Source organism: Euprymna scolopes, chromosome 31 (assembly GCF_053919585.1).
Source record: "Euprymna scolopes isolate OS-2025 chromosome 31, ASM5391958v1, whole genome shotgun sequence".
NCBI lineage: Eukaryota > Metazoa > Mollusca > Cephalopoda > Sepiida > Sepiolidae > Euprymna > Euprymna scolopes.
Genome location: NC_136512.1, coordinates 45839481 through 45863430, shown reverse-complemented (window position 1 = coordinate 45863430; position 23950 = coordinate 45839481). Strand labels below are relative to the sequence as shown.

General features: G+C 38.1%; 1 protein-coding gene across 2 annotated transcripts in view; it reads right to left on the bottom strand.

Annotated features, from left to right (window-relative positions):
- Nucleotides 1–23950, bottom strand: part of LOC145255729 (dual E2 ubiquitin-conjugating enzyme/E3 ubiquitin-protein ligase BIRC6-like) — a 515468-nt gene that overhangs the window by 148520 nt on the left and 342998 nt on the right. For both annotated transcript variants that reach the window (XM_080114338.1, XM_080114339.1), the window contains exons 45-46: nt 13522–13758; nt 773–898 (exon numbers count right to left, since the gene is read on the bottom strand). In XM_080114338.1, coding sequence (XP_079970464.1) covers nt 773–898; nt 13522–13758 — 363 coding nt within the window. The remainder of the gene's footprint in view (nt 1–772; nt 899–13521; nt 13759–23950) is intronic.

Here is a 23950-nt window from a genome sequence, read left to right as displayed (position 1 = left end):
TAAACTCAATCAGGAAAGTTTACATTCAGACTTTAATGCGAGCATTAAAGCTCAATTTCACTGGATTAAATTAAAACTAAATTGTCCCAGTCAATAATAAAAAAAAAAAAAATGATAATGCAAATTACTGAAAGTTTTCTCTCAATTCTCCTTTTCTTTATCTTATTTCACTCAACAATTTCCAGACATAAAGTGATCTTACTTAATTTTTTTTAACCAATGGGAATGCAAATAATTTGTTGTCTCACAATTTTTTTTTAAAGGTGGATTTGTTTATTGCAGTGCAATAACATGTCATTCTGTTTCTTATAGGCTAGGAGTTCAACCATTGCCTGTAACTAATGATTTTGACATTATTTTAAAACTATATGCCAGGTAAAAACATGCTATTATATGGATAGGATGAGTTTAGTTGGGGCCATTTCTCAATCCAGATTCAGAATCATCACATTCGCTGTGCTCACTCCTCATCTCTTGATCACACAAATGACACTGCAAGTGCTGTCTTTTGTCTTGGGTGCTCCCCTGAATGTAGAATATTTGAATGTCTTCTTTCACAGAGGAGCTCTCATTGAGTACATCAGGTTCACTGATATTGCATCAATAGTATAAACATCAATCCAAAACTATTTTTTAAGAGTTGAATTGAGAAGATAGCTGCATAATAGTCAAACAAAAAAGAAAATAATTCTGGTAGCAAATAATAATACATGACCATATATCATTTTGAGCCTATATTTTTATTTAAAAACAACAAGGAAGAGTAACATACCAGCAGCATTTGATAGAAAATCAACAACTTCAATTCCCAATTCTGTCATGTCTTTCTTTGAATCATCTACATTCTTTTTCTTCTCACCAGAACCATCCCAGAACTGAGCCATGTGTCCAGTGTGATCTGAAAGCAGAAAAGTAATTTTTAGTCAATATTTATGACAATATCGGCAGTCACTAACAACTATCATTATCATTTTAGATCTATAGAAAGGCTACAAAACACAATTTTTGAAAATATAACTTCATTAAACTTTGAAAAGAGACAAACCAATAAAGAAAATGTCAATTACAACTCAATCAAATAATTTAAAGTCGAATATTTTAAATATTGACTTTTTATAATGCTGTATTATGTTACTGAAGAGCTGAGAGCAGCAAGAGTCACATAATTGCAAACGATAACATATGCCCAAATTGCGATCTTAAATTGAACTTTCTTCCTCATACAAGAACCAACAAATATAATTAATCTGAGTAATGGTCATGAGTGATTATGTTACATGCTCCATTTCATGTAAAGATCCTTATATTTGTAAGGAGTAGACAATATTTAATTTACTTGACCGAATGGATCTCAAATTCCTTAACTATTCCCCCTATATAATGTGTGGCACACTGAAATTTTGGCAGCAATTTAAAATATTCAAAATTCTCTCCTTGCAACAGTTTTGGAAAAAACAGGGGCATAAGGAGTAAAAAATAAACATTGTGAAAATTCTGTTGCCAGAAAAAATGAGAATAAAAGTTAGTATTGGCTATAATTTCAGAATTCAAACTTATTTTTGATATTTTTAAATGATTTACCTGATGGTGTGAGATTAATAGTGTAATTATTTGCTACTATGAAATTTCTTATTTAACCATCATTATAACAAATAATACAAATAGATTTTTTATAGCTTATCAAATTGAGAAAATATATGAAGGTTCCAGAAAATACATGTACGTTTAGAAAGGTATAAAATGTAATGGAACACAATAAAAAATGAATTTTTTTTTTCTCTCAATATAATATAGAGTAGATAACAGAAATACCATTTTCCCCCAACTCGACTGTCACAATAGAAAATGAAAGAGACCATTCCTATGCAAATCTTTTGCACTCACCATTCAAACTTAATAGTGCAGCGTGTTTTTGCGGAAGAATATGCACAGTTTGTCACCTTTCTAAAAAAAAAAAAATTATAATTTACTCTCCTTTCCTCACTCTCTCAGCTACATAATACCACAAAAGTAGTCGCAAATCTTCTCCCATCTCTTAAATTTAATCCTCCAACAAAATCAGAAATCACCAGATCTTTTTTTGCAAAGGCATACTTAGCCAAATGCCATCAGGAAATTCACACATATGAAAGCAGAGAACAGTATAAATATACAATTTTTTTTCAATAGTTTTCCTTATCAAACAGATAGTTAAAATACATTTCGGTACTTGTGCATTTAACGAACCAGACGTAACTCAGCATTTGCTCGGCTTTGTCCGGCGCATGACGTCAACAGCCGGATAAAACCGAGCGTTGGCGATAAAATAAAAACAACGCTACAACAAAATAACTGTACAATGAAATTGTAAAATGTAGAAACATAAAAAAATTAGATAAATAAAAAGCAAAAACCTACTGTTCATTTATGTTTTTTTTTTTTTTTTAATTATTATTGTTTGAAATTGTTTTCTGTTTTCAAAATAAATACATATAAAACAAGTTTTTTTTTTTTTTTAACTTTTTTTTGTCTGAACTGTTTTTTTTTTTGTTTTTTTTCAATTTTTAACGTAAAAAAGGGGGGGGGGGCAGGAACAAGGATTATTTGTACATTTTTTTCGCCAGAAACACGGATTTGTAGAAAAGTAACTTATCTTGCCTTTGATAATATTTGTTATATATTTGTTTTTTGACAACTTTTTCGAATCTGTGTACAGTAATACAAACCCTTTTATTTATTAGTGGAAGGAGTGTTTCGGCCTTCCTATTTGGTACAGTGACCAAAAAACCCTCCTTTTCGGCGGGGTCGTATCCACCGAAGACCCAGACCGGTGTCACAAGTCTGCCGGCGGTTAAAAACGGACTCGTCGATTTCTACCGTATGGCCTGGGCCTCCAATCTGCCGGGGATTCCTAAGAAAATAGTCCCTGCATATATCACGCAGCAAATTTTCCAATCCACGATTGTGTGGCGAGAACGTAACCCACATTCGCGATGGAGATTTTTTGTAGATGCCATCTCAAACGCCCATAAGTATATTATTTTTATTATACACGCGATGGTTAGTCGGGATTTTGAGAAGGTCCCAATCCTAATGGAGGTCCATCGACGACATGTTACACTTCTACACCTCCAACCGTAACCGTCGGAAAGGCTTGTTCTCTTTGCAAGTACACAATCCTGGCCAAAATGTAAATAAACACCTTTTCTCTTCTGCCAACAATTTCCGTTGCTGGCAAAAGTTTGGTGCAGCTTCTGGGGTCTTGAGCTGGTCCGCAAGGTTTGTAATATTCATTATTATTTCGTCAGTTATCTTTTTAAAACTCTCTTCAAATAAGCGTTTCTTGAGTTGTGACACTCTTCCAATTGATAGCGAAATTCTCGTCTGCTTAATCGGCAACGCTCGGTTATATCCGGCTGTTGACATCATGCGTCGGACAAAGCCGAGCAAATGCTGAGTTACGTCTGGTTCGTTAAATGCACAAGTACCTACATTTCTTTATGGCTTATTATCTTTATGGCCTACAAATAGAGCTTACATTGTTTATTGTTTTTATTTATATAATGGGTTATACTTTCGTGTTAGTGCTTTAATTATTACTATTAATACTTCTATTGTTATTAGCAGTATTCTTATTTTTGGACCTTATATTACAGGGTTGGTTGGTTGGTTGGTTGTTTTTGTTTTACGGCATATCAACCCTTTTTGGGTTATTTAATGCTGAATCCAAAGATTTTGAAGAAAATTTTTTTTTAATAGAATATATTTGTTGTTTTCACGTCAGTTTCTATTCAACCCATAGAGTGGACCTGGGAGCAATGGTAATTAAAGGGTGGCTCCACACTCCCCAAAGCTCACAAGCTGGGGCCTCACCACTGGATATAGTTTAAGGTCATATCCAGGACCCCCATTGAGGGCAGGGGGGCAGTCGGCGTATTCTAATGCCCCACCGACAGGGCCTATATTACAGGGAGAACAAACTTTATGGCTTCAATACTTTTTGTTGGTTATTACTTTTATTATTCATATTAATACTATTATTTATCATACTATCCGTATTCGTATTTTTTTATCAGCATTCTTATTTTTACTACTCATAATATGGGAAACGCAGACACTAATGTTTTTATCTGTTCTGTACTTTCACCTAACATTATAAACAATATTGTATCTTCCTTTTCACTTTGTAGTGATGCTATTACTGTGTCTTCCAGTGGTTCCTTTGTTTTTGGATTTAATCGCGACAATCCGTCTGCACGACTTAACTTTGCAGATGTAAGAAATTCCATCCTGAAGTCGTAATTCAGTAGAATGATCCCCCACCTTTACAATCTGTTGGCTATGTAAGTTGGCAGACCTTTTTAGAGTCAAAGATGGTTATAAGTGGCTTATAGTCAGTTTGTAATTTAAATTTACGACTGTGTAAAAATCGGTGGAATTTTGTAACCCCGAATATGATCCACAGTGCTTCCTTTTTGCTTTGGGAGTAATTCTTCTCGGCAGGCAGTAAAGTTCTTGATGCATGGGCAATTGGCTTAGAGGACCCATCCGGCATCTTGTGTAGAATGCACGCCCCAATCCTATAAGAACTTGTGTCGGTTGCAACAACAATCTCTCTTTCTGGATTGAAATGAGTCAGGGATAATTTTGACATTAATACATCTTTTAACTTCTTAAACGCTGCCTGGCACTCAGGCGTCCAGTCCCATTTTCTGTCCTTTTTTAATAGTACATCAATGGCACGTGCAATTCATGCATGTTCTTAATGAACGTTTGATAATAGTTTGCGAGCCCTAAAAACTTAGCAATGTAGTTATATTATGAGGTTCTGACATGCCTTTTATAGCTGTGGAGTGGACATATCCGGATCGGGTTTCCTCTTGTCCTTATCTATTATATGACTCAGGTATTTAATTCGTCCCCCCAAAAATTTGCATTTTGCTTACTTCAATGTGAAGCCATATTCTTTTATTCTTGAAATACATGATCTTTTAATGTTCAACATTTTGACTACATATAAGAATATCGTTCAGATAGCCTATTGCAAAATCCAAACCGTTTAGCAAAGTATCAATTACCTGTTGGAAAATTGCAGGTGCTACTTTTATACCAAATGCTAATCTATTGAATTAATACAGTCCTTTGTGCGTTGAGATACACAAAAGTTTCGAACTATCTTACTCTACTGGTAATTTGTAAGTACGCCTCGTTAATACTATTTTGGAAAAAAATTTTCTGCCATTTAACTTGGCAAATAGTGATGGTCCTTGAGCGCTGCATTCAATCTGGTAGAGAAATCTGTGCATACTCTAATCTCTTTAGATTATTTTTTCACGTATACGGTGGGGGCTACCCACTCACTATAGTAAATAGGGGTCAAAATCCCAGTGTTAACTAGTCTTTCCAATTCTTCTTCAATTTTTTCCCTCAAAGCGAATGGTACGCTCCATGGCTTTTTGCAGCAATTCGAATCTCACTTTTATTTTTGTGCAGCATCCAAGCTTTTAAGAAAGGTTTTCTGAGATCTTTTTTTGAATTTGTTGGCTTTGGCCATTAGGTTTTCAACTTTGTGACAAAAATCACTCATTGGCAAGTCCCATAATTCAAATTCCTGAATTCAATCGATCCCGAATAAATTTGTTGCGTTCCTTAGAACGAACACTTTTAGCTTTTTTGTCATTCTTTTTAGTGACACATTAATAACCACCTCACCCTCAAAATTTATTTTTTCACCAGTTACCGATCTTGCGACTTTGTCTTTGTCATTGTGGGCTTTCCTATTCTCTTCAATGTATGAAAATTTATAATCGATAAATCCAATCCTGAATCGAGTTGCAGTTTCCTTTTTATTTCTGATTCTCACCATAACATATTTCCTTATGTTCTTTGTTGGTGAAGAGTCCATTTTTGCAGTTTTTACGTAGCTCTTTTTTGCTACTTTTGCTCTGCAATATGAGGCCTTGTGTCCTGCTTGCTTGAATAGGTCACATGTTATTTTCCTTTGGTACTGATATGCTTTGTACTCATGAGGTCCTCCACATTTGCTACAAAAGGTCCTAGGATTTTGTCTATCCTGATAATTTGCCTCTTGGTTGGTAATTGCTGGCGGGCAGGTGTCCTTTATTTTGTAAGCGTATCTTTTTAATGTGAGTAATACCTGCTTCTCTATGTTTCGGGAATCTTGCTTCACTGCCACGAACCACTAACAATCTTCAGCCAGTTTCTGAAGCATTAAATCAGGTCCTAATTCCAATTATTTAGAGCACAAAACATTATATCGGCGTCTTTTGTGGCTATCAAACCTTGTGTGAATATTAGGCATTTGAAATTGTCCGCCGTTAATGACAACAACTTGGAATTGTCACAGTGCTTATTAACTATAGATGCAAAAGTTGTATGGTTCTGACTCTCCTTATGTGTAAGATCCATGCATTTCCATCCTTTAAGGAAAAGGCTTCTTTATGGACAATATAACTCCATTAACAGTTTGACTGCCTCATCAAATGACAATTTGTTGGTTTTTCTTGGGGAAATATAGTCCACAAATTTATGTTCAGATGCACCCAACTTCTGTAGCAATAAACGAACCTTCTTTTGATCCGTCCATGCATTGCAATCCATCTTGAAAAAGTCTTCAAATCTTCTGAAGTATGCCTCAAACGTTAGGTCATCCGCAGGAGCAAAGTGAAATGTATCAATAGCTGACCAGATTGCATTTTGGGAAAAAGCCGTGCTGATTTCTTCTCCACTGTCCTTATTCATCAAAACTTGCATTATCAAATATATTTTTTTATCCGACTGGTTTTGTTGCTCTAAATGTAATTTTTTTCAATTCCAATATTTGTTCATTCATTTTCTTTTCTCTTTCCTGTTTTTCGTCAAAGTATTTCATTAAATTTAATTGCTTCTTTGTTTTGTTTCTGTATTGTCTATTGTTCTTCTTTCATTTCTTTTTCTCTGTCCATCTGTTTTATCAAATTTAACTGCTTCTCTTCTATCTGTTTTTTTTTTATTGTCAGTTGCTTCCTGTTGTTTTGTTTCTGTATTGCCAATTGTTCTTCTCGGAACCTTTTTTCAAGTTTTAATTGTTGACTTTGTTGGAATTTCATCATTTCCAACATCTGTTTTGTAAAATCGTCCATTTTTTTTTTTGAAGATTTAGAATTACTTAATATGAGAAAATGATTTTTTCAGAAACAACACAATTCATTGATTAACTTTTCCTATAGTACCAACTCTACAGAAAAAAACATTTGCAAAATTCGTACCTGGTTATTTAATGAATATTTCTTTCATATATTTATTTCCTAGTGTGGCAATTTTCCTGAGAAAATCATTTGCCATTTGCATTTATACAGAAAGCAGTAGATTGCGTTTGCCTTTTTTCAATTTTTGTACTGCACTCAATTCCTTGTTTATCCTACACATTTTTCCCTCTTTTTTCCTTAAAAAAATTACTTATTTATCTGTGAAAGAGAGTTTATAGTATTTATTTAATATTAGCTATTCTTTTCGATTTCTGTGCGAAAAAGAATATCCTTTTCTCGTTAACACTTTGTGTCGTGGTTAGCGAAATCGTTTTTTTCCTTCTTCAACGTGCAGCCGTCGATTAGTGAAAAGTTTATTTTAATCAGATTAAAATCTGACGTAATTTTAATTTGTGCGAATACTCGCTTTAGCCAATAAAATAAAATATACGATCATTTACTTTTGCTGCATTTGTGTGATTTTTTTTTTCTTTTCTCAATGCTAATGCCTTTTAACCATAAGATGTATTAGCAAGACATGCATTTTAGAACGGCAATTTTTTTTTCAACATTACTTGTATATAAATAAAAAATAAATGGAAAAAAAGTTGTTTTTTTTGTACTTACTGAAAACTTGGTATCATTGATTCAGTAGTAATAATTCTCAACGCAATTGTTTTCAGTTTTTTTTTTTTACTCAAAGTTACACTTTTTCTAGCTTTTTTGACAGCAAGATAAGGCTTTTGACGTCTTTGGAAAATCCTTTTTTCGGCAAGAATTGTTGTCCTTTTTTTAAAGTCTTCTTTATCCTGTGTTTGCGGATTTTTACGATTGAATGTTGCCCCCCCCCCCCCAAATGTTGACAAGTAGTTTTTCCCCTTTCTTTACTGAACTTTTAAAAAGAAATACTTTTGAAGTTTCGAATTTCCCCCGAGTGTAGGAAAAAATTATTTTGAATTTCCCCGTGTGTTCTTTTTTCTTGAATCTTTTTAGTCGTCAAATGTTTTCCAATGGCTGTTTTTTTTAGATCGAGTCATTGCCTAAATATTCATCATGCAGTTGTTGTAACCAGTTGATGTAGATTGATCCAGGAAATTCTTAAATCATCCTCCACAATTTCATTTTGAAGCAGTCAAATGGAGATACTGCTCATGACTGCCAGTGATCAACACTGTATACCAGGAAATGACAGTGACAGCTGTAAAAGCAGCCAAAGTTCACCAATAAATGCCTCAATATAGCACTAACTGCAAGTGATCATTACCCCTTGACACAGGCATCCAGTGACAGTCAGTGTCTGATAACCAATTTAAGTTAGGAGTATTCCAATGGAAGCCAACACAGATCATAGCCGCCAGGGAGTTCCAGTTGCAAAGGCAACCAGTGTCCACCAGCGGATGCCAGTAAACATAAATAATTGTCCCAAAACAGCATTAATCAACATTAATGACGATCACAACCTGACAATAGAAGCTGGAAAATTTTATTTGGGCCATGGTTACCATTTCCTGCTATTTTCCAGGAATGGCAGTGACTCCCACTAGCAATTGTACTTTAATTTGTTTTCGGAGGGAGGGGGAATCCTTTCTGAATCTGTTCTGGTTTTGTGACATACTTCCATCGAGCAACACCGGTATAAGGGGTCCTACTAGTTTTTAAATATTTAAGAGCATTTCCGGTAAATTATACACACACAGTGGTGACTCTAGGTAATCAATCATTACTTTTTTTTTTTTTTTTTTTTTTTTTTTTTTTAAATAGGTAAGTATACCAAGAGAGAAAGGTGAGATGGAATACTTTAAAAAATCTCTTCACTAACAAGTGTTGGAAAAGCATTATTTAAATAACTTCTTCATTTCTAAATATCATTTAACAAAGGTAAATGCTTTCAATCTATATATATAAAAATGTAAAGTTGGTTCGTTCTAAAAGAATAAAACCATATTTCTACGTTACCAATTTATTTGAAATTTTCAGACAACCCATTTTTAGAGTCGAGGTATGTTTTTATGTTATTAAAATAAATTTTCCTAATTAAAATTAAAATATTAAATAAAATAAATATACTTTTTTAAACGTTACTGCTAATCTGCTCTGTTGATAAAACTGAACTTCCGGTTCGATTCATTTCACAGCCACGAATTGACGAAAGATTTCATTTTCTGTTAACTCGATAAGTAAAAAAACAAAACAAAAAAAAAACATTTCATTTGTTTATCTTCCAAATTTTTTAATTTACACATCTTTTCTTTATTATATAAGGCCAAAAAAAAAATGTTTGTTGCTTGCTTTTGAGTTTTTTTTTTGTTTTTCTATATAAGATTACTTATGCAGAGAGTGATCCGTGCTGAAATAATGTTATTATTTAAAAAGTCATTCTTAACATGGGGAGGTAAGGATGTTTTGTACCTATTCTGTACTTTAACCTTACAATTGAATAAATAAAAAAAAAAAAAAAACATATCGTAAAACGTTATTTAAACGTGGAAATATGATTTAAAAAATAGCGCGGATCGCTCTCTGCATTAGCACCATTTTTATTTATTGCGAACTATTATTCTCATCTTTATTAGTTGTTGTTTCACGAATTTTCGGCCAACTATTCCTCTGGCCTTCATGAAAAGAAGTCCTTTTATAAATGTTCAGTAACTTTTTCCTTTTATTATTCTTAAAGAGTAAAACTTTTCTTATTCATGAAAGGAGTTAAGCCTACGTAAATAAATAAATGTTTGTACACGTGACAAATTATCAATAAATGGTTTAGTTACTTTTTTAAAAAAATGTTTGTAAAAGTGCGAAAGGCGACGTTGTTCTGTTGTACAACCATTACTCCCATGCTTAATTTCTATACTTATAGGTTTTTGGAATTTTTTTTCACTGGATTATTATTGATTGGACACTAATTAAACAGATTATTAAAAAAAAAAAAATGTAAAAAAGAAATCATTATTTCGACATTTGAAAGTGGTGCTCACTTTTTAGTTACAACGTTCTGATAAATCAGTCACCCATTTTGTAAGCAATAAAAACGCGGTATATCAAAACCATAGAAAGTAAAAATAATGAGTCTCTACCGCATTTGTAAGTCAGAAATATATATATGTTTCTCAAAGAAAAAAAAAAATAGAGAGAACAGGACTTTTTTTATTGTTTTCATGAAAATAAAGTTTCGAGATTTTTAATTATTTTTTTTTTTTTTTACTTATTTAGTCAGTTTGTGTTTTTTTGTTTTTTTTAAATTGTTTTTGTGAAAGGTGAGTTTTTTTTCAAAACTTTTGTTTTGTTTCTTTTTAATTTTTTTAAAGTATTATAAATTTCACTAACATGCTGGAGAAATGTTTAATAATTTGGTATTTTTTTAGATTAGGTCCACCTCCACAATTTTCCTTTCAATGACGACATTTATAGGTTTCCGAGTATGCTGAACACGCAAATTGCATTGAAATTTTGCGGAAATAAATAGTTGTATTATGCATTGTATTCTTCGGTGGCCATCTTTTTACGTGCACACGCGCCATAAACAAATACACACATGTAAAAAAGATGGCCGCCAAAGATTACAATGCATAATACAACTTTTTATATCTTGATAACTACTTATTTCTGCAAAATTTCGATGCGATTTTCGTATTCAGCATAGTCGAAAACCATTTCAAGTTGTCATTTAAAAGAATATTGAGGAGGTGGACCTAATCTAAAAATTTACCAATAATTTTTAATCCCGTACGCCTCCCGATACATTGCTTCGTCAACATGCGACCATTTTATATCTCCCGAAGACACTTCCGTATTTAGAAAAAAAAATAAATAAATAAAAAGTGACCGATTTACCAGAACGTGGTAACTAAAAAGTTGAAATGATTTTTTTTTTTTTTTTCAATTTTTTTTCATAATCTGGTTAGTGTTCAATCAATAATAATCCAGTGGAAAAATTTCAAAAAACCTATCAGTATAGAAACTCCACTACGTAAGTAAATAAATAAAAAATGTTACGTGCGCATGCGTTAGCCTTGACAAGGGGGGTACTAAGGGTATGACCATTAAATAATTTTGCGGGTCGCCATGGAACTCAACGCCCAAGGAGTACCAAAATAGTTTTCATGATCTGAAGAAATTTTTTTTTCGAAAAGTGGGTGATCACTTTTCCATGTAAATTTAACTTAAAATGAGCACCCACCTGAGGAAGGGGCATTTATTTTCGTGTTTATTGGCTTAAAGGTTTTTTTGACAAGGCAGTTTGGTACGCGAATGCATATTTAACAGTTTTCGTTTATGCTCACGCATAGCATAAACAAAGGCTACGTCTGTGAAATGGAAAATAGTCCCAGAGTTCAGGGGTTAATACCATGCAAAAGAAATCAAACAAAAAGACTTTTTAGCCAAGAAACACACAGAAAGAAAAAAAAAATAGCATCCATTTTTTTTCTATTGAATTCATTTGCTGTTTTTATTGAAAACTATTTTCCCCCGGATTTTTGATATAATTTTCCATTAAGGGCTGTGCGTCTCACGTTCGTAAATAACAAAAATTTTTTTGTAGATTTTGGTGTGCTAAAAACGAATCTGCAAACCGTTTCCGTCGCAAAAAAATAGTTTTTATGATATGAAGAAATTACTTTTTCGAAAAAGTGGCGATCACTTTTCCATGTAAATTTAACTTAAAATGAGCACCCACTTTCTAGCCACCTGAGAGAGGGGGGATTTTTTACCATGTTTATTGGCTAAACAGCTTTCGTTTATGCTTACGCATAGCGTAAACGAAGGCTACGGCTGTTAAATGAAAAATAGTCCCAGAGTTCAGGGGTTATTACCATGCAAAAGAAATCAAACAAAAAACTTTTTAGCCAAAAAACAGAAAAATGCCCCTCTCCCAGGTGGCCAGAAAGTGGGTGCTCATTCTAAGTTAAAATCACCCACTTTTCGAAAAAGTAATTTCATGAATGTCATGAAAACTTTTTTTTTGCTACATAAACGGTTTGCAGATTCGTTTTTAGCACACCGAAATCTACAATAAAATATTTCGTTATATATGAACGTGAAACGGGCCTTAAAGTAAAATAATACCGGATTTTTTTGAGCAGATTTGCCGTTTAGTTGTACAAATATCCTCAAACCAGGTAATCACTAAAAGGGACTTTTAAAAGTCGTCACCTGTATCAAGCAAAAGTTTAAAACCACCGATTATATGCCAGCCTACATCATGGTAACATATATTGAGTGAGTTCCTAACAGTATTTTGTATAGTTTTTTAGTTTAAACTCATTTTCCCAAAATTTCCCCAAACTTAACGTGTTCGATACAGTCTGCCACCATTTGTATTTTTCAGATATACTGATAAACATTGAATGTTTTTGAACCGATTATACATTACATAAAAACACTAAAATCTTATCCAGTTAGGTAGAACACTTACTTTTCTTGCCTTTGATAACATTTATTTGTTATATATTTATTTTTTGACAACTTCTTTGTATCTGTGTTTAGTAATATAAACCCTTTTCATTTAATGTAACGTTTAGTCGGCTCGAAAAACAGTGTTTATTGGTGTATTTGAAAGCTACAAATGGTGGTGGACACTGTTGATTACTCTAAGTTAGAGAAAGTGAGTTAAAACTAAAAAAACTATACAAAATACTGTCAGAAACCTACCGATTATGCCAGTCTATGTCATGGTAACATATGTTCGGTGAGTTTCAGGCACTGTTTTGTATAGGTTTTAGTTTTCAACTTACTTTCCCAAACTTAACGTATTCAACAGAATCCGCGACCATTTCTGTTTTTTGAGCCAATTAAACATTTTACATTACATAAAAACACTAAACAATTATCCAATTAGGTAGAAACGTAAATTACCTTACCTTTGCTTTCATTTATTTGTTTTTGGACGACGTTTTTGAATCTGTGTATAGTAACCACCCCCCTCCCCCCACCATCAACCAAATATTAATTACTAACTCACATTTTTTAAAACAACAACAAAAAAAAAAGCATTTAGCGTTTCAACATTTTTGCTACGTTCGGCTTCATCCACTGATTGTTGGTCAAGTCCAAAACATGAATGATTGACAGAAACTCTCGAGGATCCAGATCAAATTCTGCAAGAGTACCATTTTTTTCAGTTTCGCCTTCTTTTTCACTTTTTGCAGTGGATTGCTGTACTAATATAAGAAACATGCATTTTCTCCTTTATTAAATTTTTCCATTACACCAAATTGAGCCACTGCAATGCGTGGCAGGGTACAGCTAGTACATTTATAAAAATATAAATAGAATATGTAAACCTGTCTGTTCTTACCTGATATTTTATTAATAAGTTCTTCACAATTCGTCTGTAATCCAACAGTAACTGTATGAAAATGTCGACCAGCTCCAAAGCAAGGATGTTGTAATTGACTAAAACAACCTTGAACTTGAAGACGGCTGTTGTGAGGGGAAGACTTGAAAGACACTAAAATCTTAGGTTCTTCCAAAAGAACTTGGAGAAATAGTCTGCGAGTGAATCCTGATAAAAGGGGACCAGATGATATTGGCCCTAAAAGACAAAATATACATACATTATTAATTGAACATCTTTTCTTATTGAAATTGTCAACAAAAGAAAACCATGTACAAGTGCAAAGGGAATTACTATCAAATGTAATAATTAAAATACAATTAAAAAAATTTATGATTTCAATCAATTTATTTTGGGATACAAATAGATTCAGCATAGTTTAAATAATAAAATTAATTCAAGTATAAGGTGCCTTCAATAGGTATTCAGACTTTTTGTGTTGGCAATTTTATTGATATTACACATATGAAACTTTAGTCCCCTTCAAAGTAATCTCCTCCGGCTGCAATGTACGGTTCCAAATTCTGGAAGGCTTCATGAAAGTCTGCTTGTGTGAAAACCGCTCGTCACAGCCGCTTTTATTTCAATTGTCTCATAACAACAGCCTCTAAAGTTTTTTTTAGCTTGGGGAATAACCAAAAGTTTTTTTTTTAGCTTGGGGAATAACCAAAAAGTTTTTTTAGCTTGGGGAATAACCAAAAGTTTTTTTAGCTTGGGGAATAACCAAAAGTTTTTTTAGCTTGGGAAAAAACCAAAAAGTTTTTTTTAGCTTGGGGAATAACCAAAAAGGTTTTTTTTTAGCTTGGGGAATAACGAAAAGGTTTTTTTTAGCTTGGGGAATAACGAAAAGGTTTTTTTTAGCTTGGGGAATAACCAAAACTGTTTTTTTTAGCTTGGGGAATAACGAAAACTGTTTTTTTTAGCTTGGGGAATAACCAAAAGTCACATGGAGCAAGGTCTGGAGTATATATAGGAGAGGGTAAGGAACTGTCTTGATGTCCATCTTGGTCAAATAGTCTGTTATAAGGATGGAGTTGTGGACTGCACCCTTGAGACAAACATCATGCAAATCTTCCACATCTTCAGTTCCTCACGAATAATTGTGTGTACAGTTCCAACTGTGCACTTATTGCCTCTGTAAACACATAACAGTCCTTATCCATGAAATTCTTTATTTGGCCAATCAACTCTGATGTTCTGATTTCCTTAACCTTCCCACACCTCTCATCATCCTTCACAGACTCTCTGTATTCCTCGACTCTCATATGCCACTCAAAAACTGATATTCGATTCATGCAAAATTGCCCAAAAGCAGTTTGAAGTATTCTATATGTTTCTCTGGGATTTTCTCAAAGTTTAAAACAGAATTTTATTGCATATCATTCTTCGAAATTGTCCTCACGTCCAGATTGCATTTTGGAAATTCACCAGTTGTGAAAATCAAACTTTAGTAGGTTGTATTCCAATTCCTGCTGGAGCTGTTCTGAAATCATAAAAATTAGTCATATCATAAGATGTATAGCAATAACATACTGAATTTTCAAGAGTCTACAACAATTTTAAATGCCTGTACAAGAAAGTTAAGAAATTTATTGAAAGCACCTCATATCATTTTGTTTCCAGATGTTATTAGCAAAGAAAATTATTACAATTATATGATAAATATTCTTCGTAAATTTTACATTACAGAAGACAAAAAAAAATGTTAATTCTTTAGGATAGGGGTGCTAGAGCAAACCCAGTTTTTCTTTAGTTTAGAACTTATGATCTCATTGGCAATTTTTACATTTTCAAAGTTAATTTGGAATGATAAACACAACCATGATTTCGAATGATAAACACGATGTAAGAGTATCTTGTGTAGGAGACGGGGGGGTCTCGTCGTGGGCGACGAAGCGTTTCACTGAAGAACCACAGCAACACACAGCAAACCAACAAACAATGACAGCCACGGCGCGAAGGTAACTAACAAAGCTCAGCTGACTGCACGAATAGAAACGGAACCCAACGGTCACTGTACTAATCGCCACGAACGTCAGAACCCGACTGCCTCGCACTTCCAATGGACCGATTTTTATTCCTCAAGATGGCTTAGCTAATTTGCGATCCTGCGAGATTCCGTCTCTAATAAAAGCAGGCAGGCGCCATCTTGAAACTCTTCTTTCCGCTGCCCCGACCACAGGATCAGCCACCACCCCACACGCCAGGCACACACGGACCCTCTTGCGCCGAGGGCTACGGTTAGTCTCACACTCCCCCCTGGTCTCCAGATCACATACGTGACACGGCGGACGTGGCCGTTTGATTCGAGCACTCCTGCGGAGGGGTATTGCCGGGACTTCCTCATCGGAGCTCTCAGAAGTGGCATCGGAAGCATCAGCATCAGCATTAGAGCTCGCAGTTGAGTCATCAGGTCCATGGGGCACAGGTTGGATCCATCGCTCATCGTCGGATGACTCGCTCCTTCCACTGCTCGCAGTTGAGTCACCAGGTTCGTAGGGCACGGGTTGGATCCATCGCTCATCGTCGGATGACTCGCTACTTCCACTGCTTGCCGATTGGTCAGCGCTTAGAGCGGGCCGGACATCCCTTACGTGGCGCGGAGTATCATCGACTAGTATGGCCTGTTCACTGATGACGCCGGTGACCCGCCCCCTCCAAAAGTTGCTGGTGCACCGGCCGCCAGGTGGCTTCACCCAGACGGTGTCTCCCACTTGGTACGTCCCCTGGGGTTCTCGTTGGTCGGGTAGACACACTTCAACGTCCTTGACGCGCACGTGGTAGTGATGAATCGCATCAGTGGGCGCACTGCCGCCAGTCACGGTGTCCTTAGGCGTTGTGTTGTATCTGTAAACCGCCTCCGCGATCGTACACTTCTTCCTGGCCGCGATCTTCTTCACGGTTCGGTGGCATCGCTCCGCTATGCCGTTGCCGCTCGGCACATACGCGCATCGGTGTCGAAGGCGGATCCCCCAGTTGTCCATAAAATGCCTAAATTCCCTGCTGCAGAACGCCGTGTCGTTATCCGTGAGGATCTCCTTAGGCGGCCCCCTTTCGTAGAATATGGATTCCAATTCGTGGATGACACTGGTGGAATCCTGCCTCGCTAATTGGCGCCAAATCGCGAACCTCGTTGGCCCGCAGTCTATCAGCGTGAGGAAGTGTTGGCTGCCGTAGTGGGTTATATCCGTACCCAACCGACTCCAAGTCGCGTCCACTCCCAGCTGTCCTTTCCGCCATCTGGCTGGGGCGGGGTCGATGGACTGGCACGTTTGGCACTCCCTGACCACTGCTCTTACTGCGCTTTTTGGTATTGATGGTCTAGCCAACTTCACAAAGTAGTAGGTCTGTTGTACTCTGGGGTGCCCACTGTCGTGATGTATCTTCCTTATTTCGTCCTCCTCGACGGAGGCAGCACACAGAGGCAATGGCTTAGCTTCTTTCTTCATAGCCTCATACCATCTCCGTGGTACCCGAGTGAGCTTGTCGGCTAGGTTGTAGTCCGAGGTGACGAGCACTACTTCTACGGACAGGTTGTACTCCGTCACCAGTTTTTTCAGTCTCGAGCCTCCGTCTTATCAGCATTTCGCTGGCTGCCTTGGTGCGTGCCCTGGCCTTGCTCGTGAGTGTGTCCGACACCCAGTGGTGCACGCAAAGTGAGTCAGTGTGCACACGCAGTTTCTTCACTTCCCATTGAAGTGCCAGGTTAATGCCCTTTATTACAGCGTCGAGTTCTGCCAGGTTGATATGGGCAGCATCATTCGCCGGTCGCAGCCAGCAGGCATCCTCAACTACGGCCCCATCTTTCTCCAAAACTACACCGATCGCTAGAGAACTTGCGTCCACCCACACGCTCAGTTCGTCTCCCTGCACGCACCAGTCCCCTGTGGCGGGGTCATTCTTTTTCACACTAGCGACGGTCTCCTTTAACATTCGAACCAATAGTTTGTCGGTTATCTCATCGTCCCAGCCTTTGGTGACCGCATTTGCCCTCCTTTTTATGACGCCTGTCGCTGCACGAACCCAACCGCATACTGGAAGGTGCCCCACAAGTTTCCTGCACAGGGAGAACACGGCACGTCTTGTGTAAACGTCGGGTACGTCGGGAACTGCGGTTCCACGCCTCCACTTCAGGATCCCTCGCTCCTCTTGAACGCTCAAGCCCAATACGCGGGCACCATCCTCAAGCCGCTCAGAGTCCTTGCAGTTTAGACCAAACTCGGCAAGTTTGGATCTTACGCGCGAAGAGGACACAATATCTTTGTTCACGTATATATCGTCAATATACGCCGATGTTCCCTTTCTGATCCATTCTTCTTGTGACAACACGGCATTGACGATAGCCTTCATTATCTGGGGTGCTACGTTTAGCCCAAATCCGAGTCGCGTAAGACAGTATCTCTTCCCGGAAAACATCACTGTCTGGGAAGGCTACATCGCCTCGCCGATCCGGACCTGCAAGTATGCTTTTCTCAAGTCCAGTAGGGACACATTGGACCTCTGCCGGCGCCACTCTCGCAGCTTGCTGGCACAGACGTCGGCGTCCGCTGTGAACGCATCAACGTGCGCATTCAACTCACGGTAGTCCATTACCGGCCTCACCTTTGACTTGTTAGGTTGGGCAACTGCCATCAGCGGTATCAGGTCCTTGGGGGGTCCAAGTTTGTCATAGGGGTATGGAATCAGCCAACCGTTCTTAATCCATTCACGGAGCTCGCTTTCGTATGCAGGCCTTATCTGGTCGGGCATACGGTACTCTGCCACTTTGTTTTGTAGTTTGGCCGGTTCCTTGTTTTCTGACCACCTCCAAGTGGCGGTCCACGCCTTCTGTTGGTCGTCGAATTCCGCACTGAAGTCCGGCTGGTCGACTCTTAGTGCTGCGCACACCGGGGGCCTATCCTGAAACTCTACAACGCCAGCGCGCGTTATGCGCACGCCGCCCAGAGCTTTGATGGCATCGTAGCCTAGCAACAGGTCGAAACTCAGCGGCTTTTCGCGTGTCACCAGCGCTTCGACGTTGGCCGAGTTCCCAGTTCTTGTGCGAATGTGTACCACACTCACGCCGCAACACATTCGTATTTTTCCAGTAATGGTAGTTATCCTGACGTTCTTCTTTTTCCACGCCCGACAGAAGTCCGCACACACTATGGTGCGGGAGCAACCGGAATCAAGGAGGGCTGAACATAACGTGTCATTAACTCGGACCTGAATGACAGGGAGCGCCTTGTTTATTTTCTGTTCGGGGAAGAGGTCGGCACTGGCACCTTGTCCCCGTCCCCGTTTCCCGCACAGTCTCGGGCCATGTGCCCAGTCTTGTTACAGCGGTAACAGCGAACAGCTGTCGATCGCCTTCTACAATTTCTTGCCATGTGGCCCCGCCTGTTGCATCTGTAGCAGATGACATCACCTTGCGGGCTGGGTCCCTGAGACGGTCCTTCGCCACTTGGTGGGGCCTGTGCGACGGCGATTACCGGTTCCTGCACCGTCGAGTCATCCTTCATTATTGTCCTGGCTCTGTCCACTAGGTCACTCAGCGGTAGTGAGGACATGGTAGAGGTTGCTCGCAGGAGCTGCTTTGCTCCAGCGGGGAGTCCTGACAGAAATTTGTAGGCTAGGGCCCTCTCAGGAAGACCGCCGAACAACACCGTCAGCTTCTTAAGTTCGGCGAGATACACGTCCACAGTTTCGCCCAAGCGTATAGACCTCGTCTCAAACTGCTCCCATGCAGTGGCGGGGTCAGTGGCGAACGCCCTGTACAACGCGGCCTTGATACTCGAGTAGTCACACTTCTCCTCAGCGCTGAGTTGCTGATATACAGCGAAGGCCCCGCCGGTCAGCCGCAGAGGAATCACGCGCTCGACATTTTTCACGCCGGACAACTGACAATGTAACTCGACCTTCTCAACCCAGCTGAGTACCGGGTCGGATCCGTCGAATTCCGGTATCAACTTTAGATCGAACCTATCCGCCATTGAAGAAAAGAAAACCAAGTTCAGAGTGGGGGGGCCGAAATAGCTTGTAAGAGTATCTTGTGTAGGAGACGGGGGGTCTCGTCGTGGGCGAAGAAGCGTTTCACTGAAGAACCACAGCAACACACAGCAAACCAACAAACAATGACAGCCACGGCGTGAAGGTAACTAACAAAGCTCAGCTGACTGCACGAATAGAAACGGAACCCAACGGTCACTGTACTAATCGCCACGAACGTCAGAACCCGACTGCCTCGCACCTCCAATGGACCGATTTTTATTCCTCAAGATGGCTTAGCTAATTTGCGATCCTGCGAGATTCCGTCTCTAATAAAAGCAGGCAGGCGTCATCTTGAAACTCTTTTTTCCGCTGCCCCGACCACAGGATCAGCCACCACCCCACACGCCAGGCACACACGGACCCTCTTGCGCCGAGGGCTACGGTTAGTCTCACACACGACCATGATTTCGAATGATAAACATGACCATGATTTCGAATGATAAACACGACCATGATTTCGAATGATAAACACGACCATGATTTCGAATGATAAACACGACCATGATCTCGAATGATAAACACGACCATGATCTCGAATGATAAACACGACCATGATTTCGAATGATAAACACGACCATGATTTCGAATGATAAACACGACCATGATTTCGAATGATAAACACGACCATGATTTCGAATGATAAACACGACCATGATTTCGAATGATAAACACGACCAGTATTTCGAATGATAAACACGACCAGTATTTCGAATGATAAACACGACCATGATTTCGAATGATAAACACAACCATGATTTCGAATGATAAACACAATACCTTTCTTTCTACTATAGAAGACAGAACCTTAACCTAGAAAAAAAAAAAAAAAAAAAAAAAAAAAAAAAAAAAAAAAAAGTAAAATTATCATACACATGTGCGCTCTATAAATAGATACAAAATCCGGGGAAAGAAAGTGAAGCCCCCACCGACAGTACCTTCACACTAAGAACTTGGTTACGCTCGCTGACTGTCGCGACAAAATGTAGTGGGCAAAGAAAAAAAAAAAACAGCTAAGTGACTTAACAAATCCTAATCTTACCAAAATGGCAACTGCTTTTTAAATTAGACTTTTATGTATTTTAATTATATGCGCATATATTGTCTTTAACTCTTTGCTTCCATGCGAGCTGTTTCTATTTTTTTATTGTTTTTATTTATTTATTTTTTCTCTTTTAGCTTTAACCAACTGTTTATACCTTCTCTTTAAATTTATTTATTTAATGCATTCTAATTAGATATGCGTAGAAATGGTCTTTAACATTTTAGTTCCATGCGAGCCGTTTTGTGGACAGAACTTACTCGGAAACGAATAGTTTATACAAAAATATAGAACAGAGCTAGGAATACCTTTCTTTCTACTATAGAAGACAGAACCTTAACCTAAAAAAAAATAAAAATAAATAAAAAGTAAAATTATCATACACATGTGCGCTCTATAAATAGATACAAAATCCGGGGAAAGAAAGTGAAGCCCCCACCGACGGTACCTTCACACTAAGAACTTGGTTACGCTCGCTGACTGTCGTGACAAAATGTAGTGGGCAAAGAAAAAAACAGCTAAGTGACTTAACAAATCCTAATCTTACCAAAATGGCAACTGCTTTTTAAATTAGACTATTTTATGTATTTTAATTATATGCGCATATATTGTCTTTAACTCTTTGCTTCCATGCGAGCTGTTTCTATTATCTTTTTATTGCTTTTATTTTTTTTTTTTTCTCTTTTAGCTTTAACCAACTGTTCATACCTTCTCTTTAAATTTATTTAATGCATTCTAATTAGATATGCGTAGAAATGGTCTTTAACATTTTAGTTCCATGCGAGCCGTTTTGTGGACAGAACTTACTCGGAAACAAATAGTCTATACAAAAATACAGAACAGAGCTAGGAATACCTTTCTTTCTACTATAGAAGACAGAAGAACTTTATTTAAGTAGTATACTTAATATATGCAATCACCGTACGTACGCTTGCTTGTATTAAAGTGTCCTCCATGATACCCATACCATACCAAACCACTGCACGTGGCTCATAATTTAACTGTCACTATATTTGTAACTGCAATATACATAATCCCAGCTGTGATACTAGGGCTAATTTTCTGAGTAGATGCAACACTCTGCGCCTGACCTTAATGACTACAATTCCAAATCCCAACGAACTAGCTGTTCCTATAACTGAGAGGAAAAAACCTAATAGCTAGCTATGGAATCTTATACATTTTACCTCCAAGACGATTGCGTTTGTCTTACCTGCATGCAAAAAAAAAAAAAAAGTTCCCTCTTCTTCAAACTAAACCTTACCTGTAACTCAAAAATCCTAATGGAAATCTATCTGTAAATAAATAACCCCTCTTCTCTTGAATGCTAACAATCTACTCCTTCCAACCTATCCGCCACTAAACTTCCACATTGCCCCGCATCTGTAGTGGAATCGCTAACTTCCAGCCCCTAATCCCTCACATGCAAAATGTTTTAATAGCCATCACTAAACATCTATACATTTCTACCTCTAAGGCATGCATTACAGCTCATTCCTATCCAGTAAGAGATTTAACAGCCTATGCACACAGAGGCAGGTACTTAACAGCCAAAGTACTCAGAAACAAAGCGATCTACACTACACAACTGTCTCCTCGAGTTTTGCAACGATTAATACGTTATTGAAACGACACTCCTTGTTATGCAAAATGCCCCATGACTCTTACTAGAAAATAACTACAACTTCAACTCTATTCGCACCTACTGAAAACCTGCCCATATATCTATTCACCTAATTACGCATGACTCAAAACTTGCTGTCTTATCCATACTATATTGCACTTACATCTTAACCCTCCTATCATCTAAAATAGCTCGGGCACAACTCGTAGCTCAATTCTTAATACCTACTCATACTGTAACATTATCCTAGACCTAAGCTAACATAAATAAAATAAAAAAAAAAGGGTAAGACTAAAATCACATTATCTCCTCCCTAACAAGCCCTCTTACAATCATAGACGCTTACACTGCATGAACTTTACCCACCCCCTTTATCCATTAACAAGTAAATAGCATATCCCTAAATCACTTTGAGGAGTGTAACTAATCAGTAGAGATATAATCCCCCACAAACTAACCCATTAACACTAACCACGCGGGGTCGCAGAAATACCTGGATTAGAACCTAGGCGCGGAGAAAACCCTCTCAGGGCTGACGAACCCAGTAGGTCTTCCCAGATCATCCGTCTAGGAGAAGGAAAACTCTGAAACTAAACCAAAGGGGAGAGAGGCCTCTTCAGTCTTGGATGACAACCTTCCTAGAGCTGGTGACTCAAACAAATTCACCGGTTTGCAAACCTAAATTGCTTAAGGAGTAGATAGGCTCTGTCTATCGCCAGGCTTCCATACTCCTTCTTTGCCTATTAGTCAAGCGCAGAGACACTATCTCGGTGATTCGACAGAAACACCCAGTGGTAGATCTTGTTTCCTGGCTAGGGCAACGAACGCCATTCTTCCCCATTCCCAGCACACCCCACCCCTAAAGCTGAACATTTGGGAGTGCTTGAGTATAAGATATGCCTGAGCGATTAGATTGGGTTGACCTTCTTCTCATGGGTTGAGGGTACCGGATTGACAGTTCCTGGCTGCTGTTCCCGACTGGTAGTACAGGAGCCCTAACTCTTTGGTAGCGCTTAGAGCGGCTGCTCCATCAACAGTTGAATAATATCGGGTTGTTTGTAGTGCCATGACGCGCATGGAAAGGGACCCTGCACTCATCCCCGGTGGGCTTTCCTGAGGCCACAATCCTAATTGGAGAAAGGTCAGCTGATGGTCTACTTGTGATGCATGTCTGAAGCTCTGCATAACCTCTTGTTTAGCTCCCCCTTACCGAAACTCTTAAAAAAAAAATAAGACGACAGTACAATTTAAAAATAAGCTTAAACCAGGATTAGGGACAAACAAATTCAACTTGCCTCCTCCCTTGAGGCTCTCATTCACAAATATCCGTGGGCTTAGAACTAACTTAGCTGATGTTGAAGCATTTCTCTTAACAAATACCCCGGATATCTTAGCACTAAGTGAGACTAACCTACACTCCTCCATTCCCTCTAACCACTTTAACATGCCTGGATATCTCCCACTCTGCCGTAAGGACTCTGACAGACATATGCACGGACTTGGAGTTTACATTCGTAATACCCTTCCCTTGACTAGAGAAACAAACCTAGAAACAGATGATCAAGCCTTTATGTGCTTTAGACTAAACATGCAACACAATATTAGCTACTATTATTTTCTCTACCGCTCTCTCTCGACTCAGGACTGCTCCATAATAAACAAAGTATCTGACAGCATAGACACGGCACTGTCCCTCG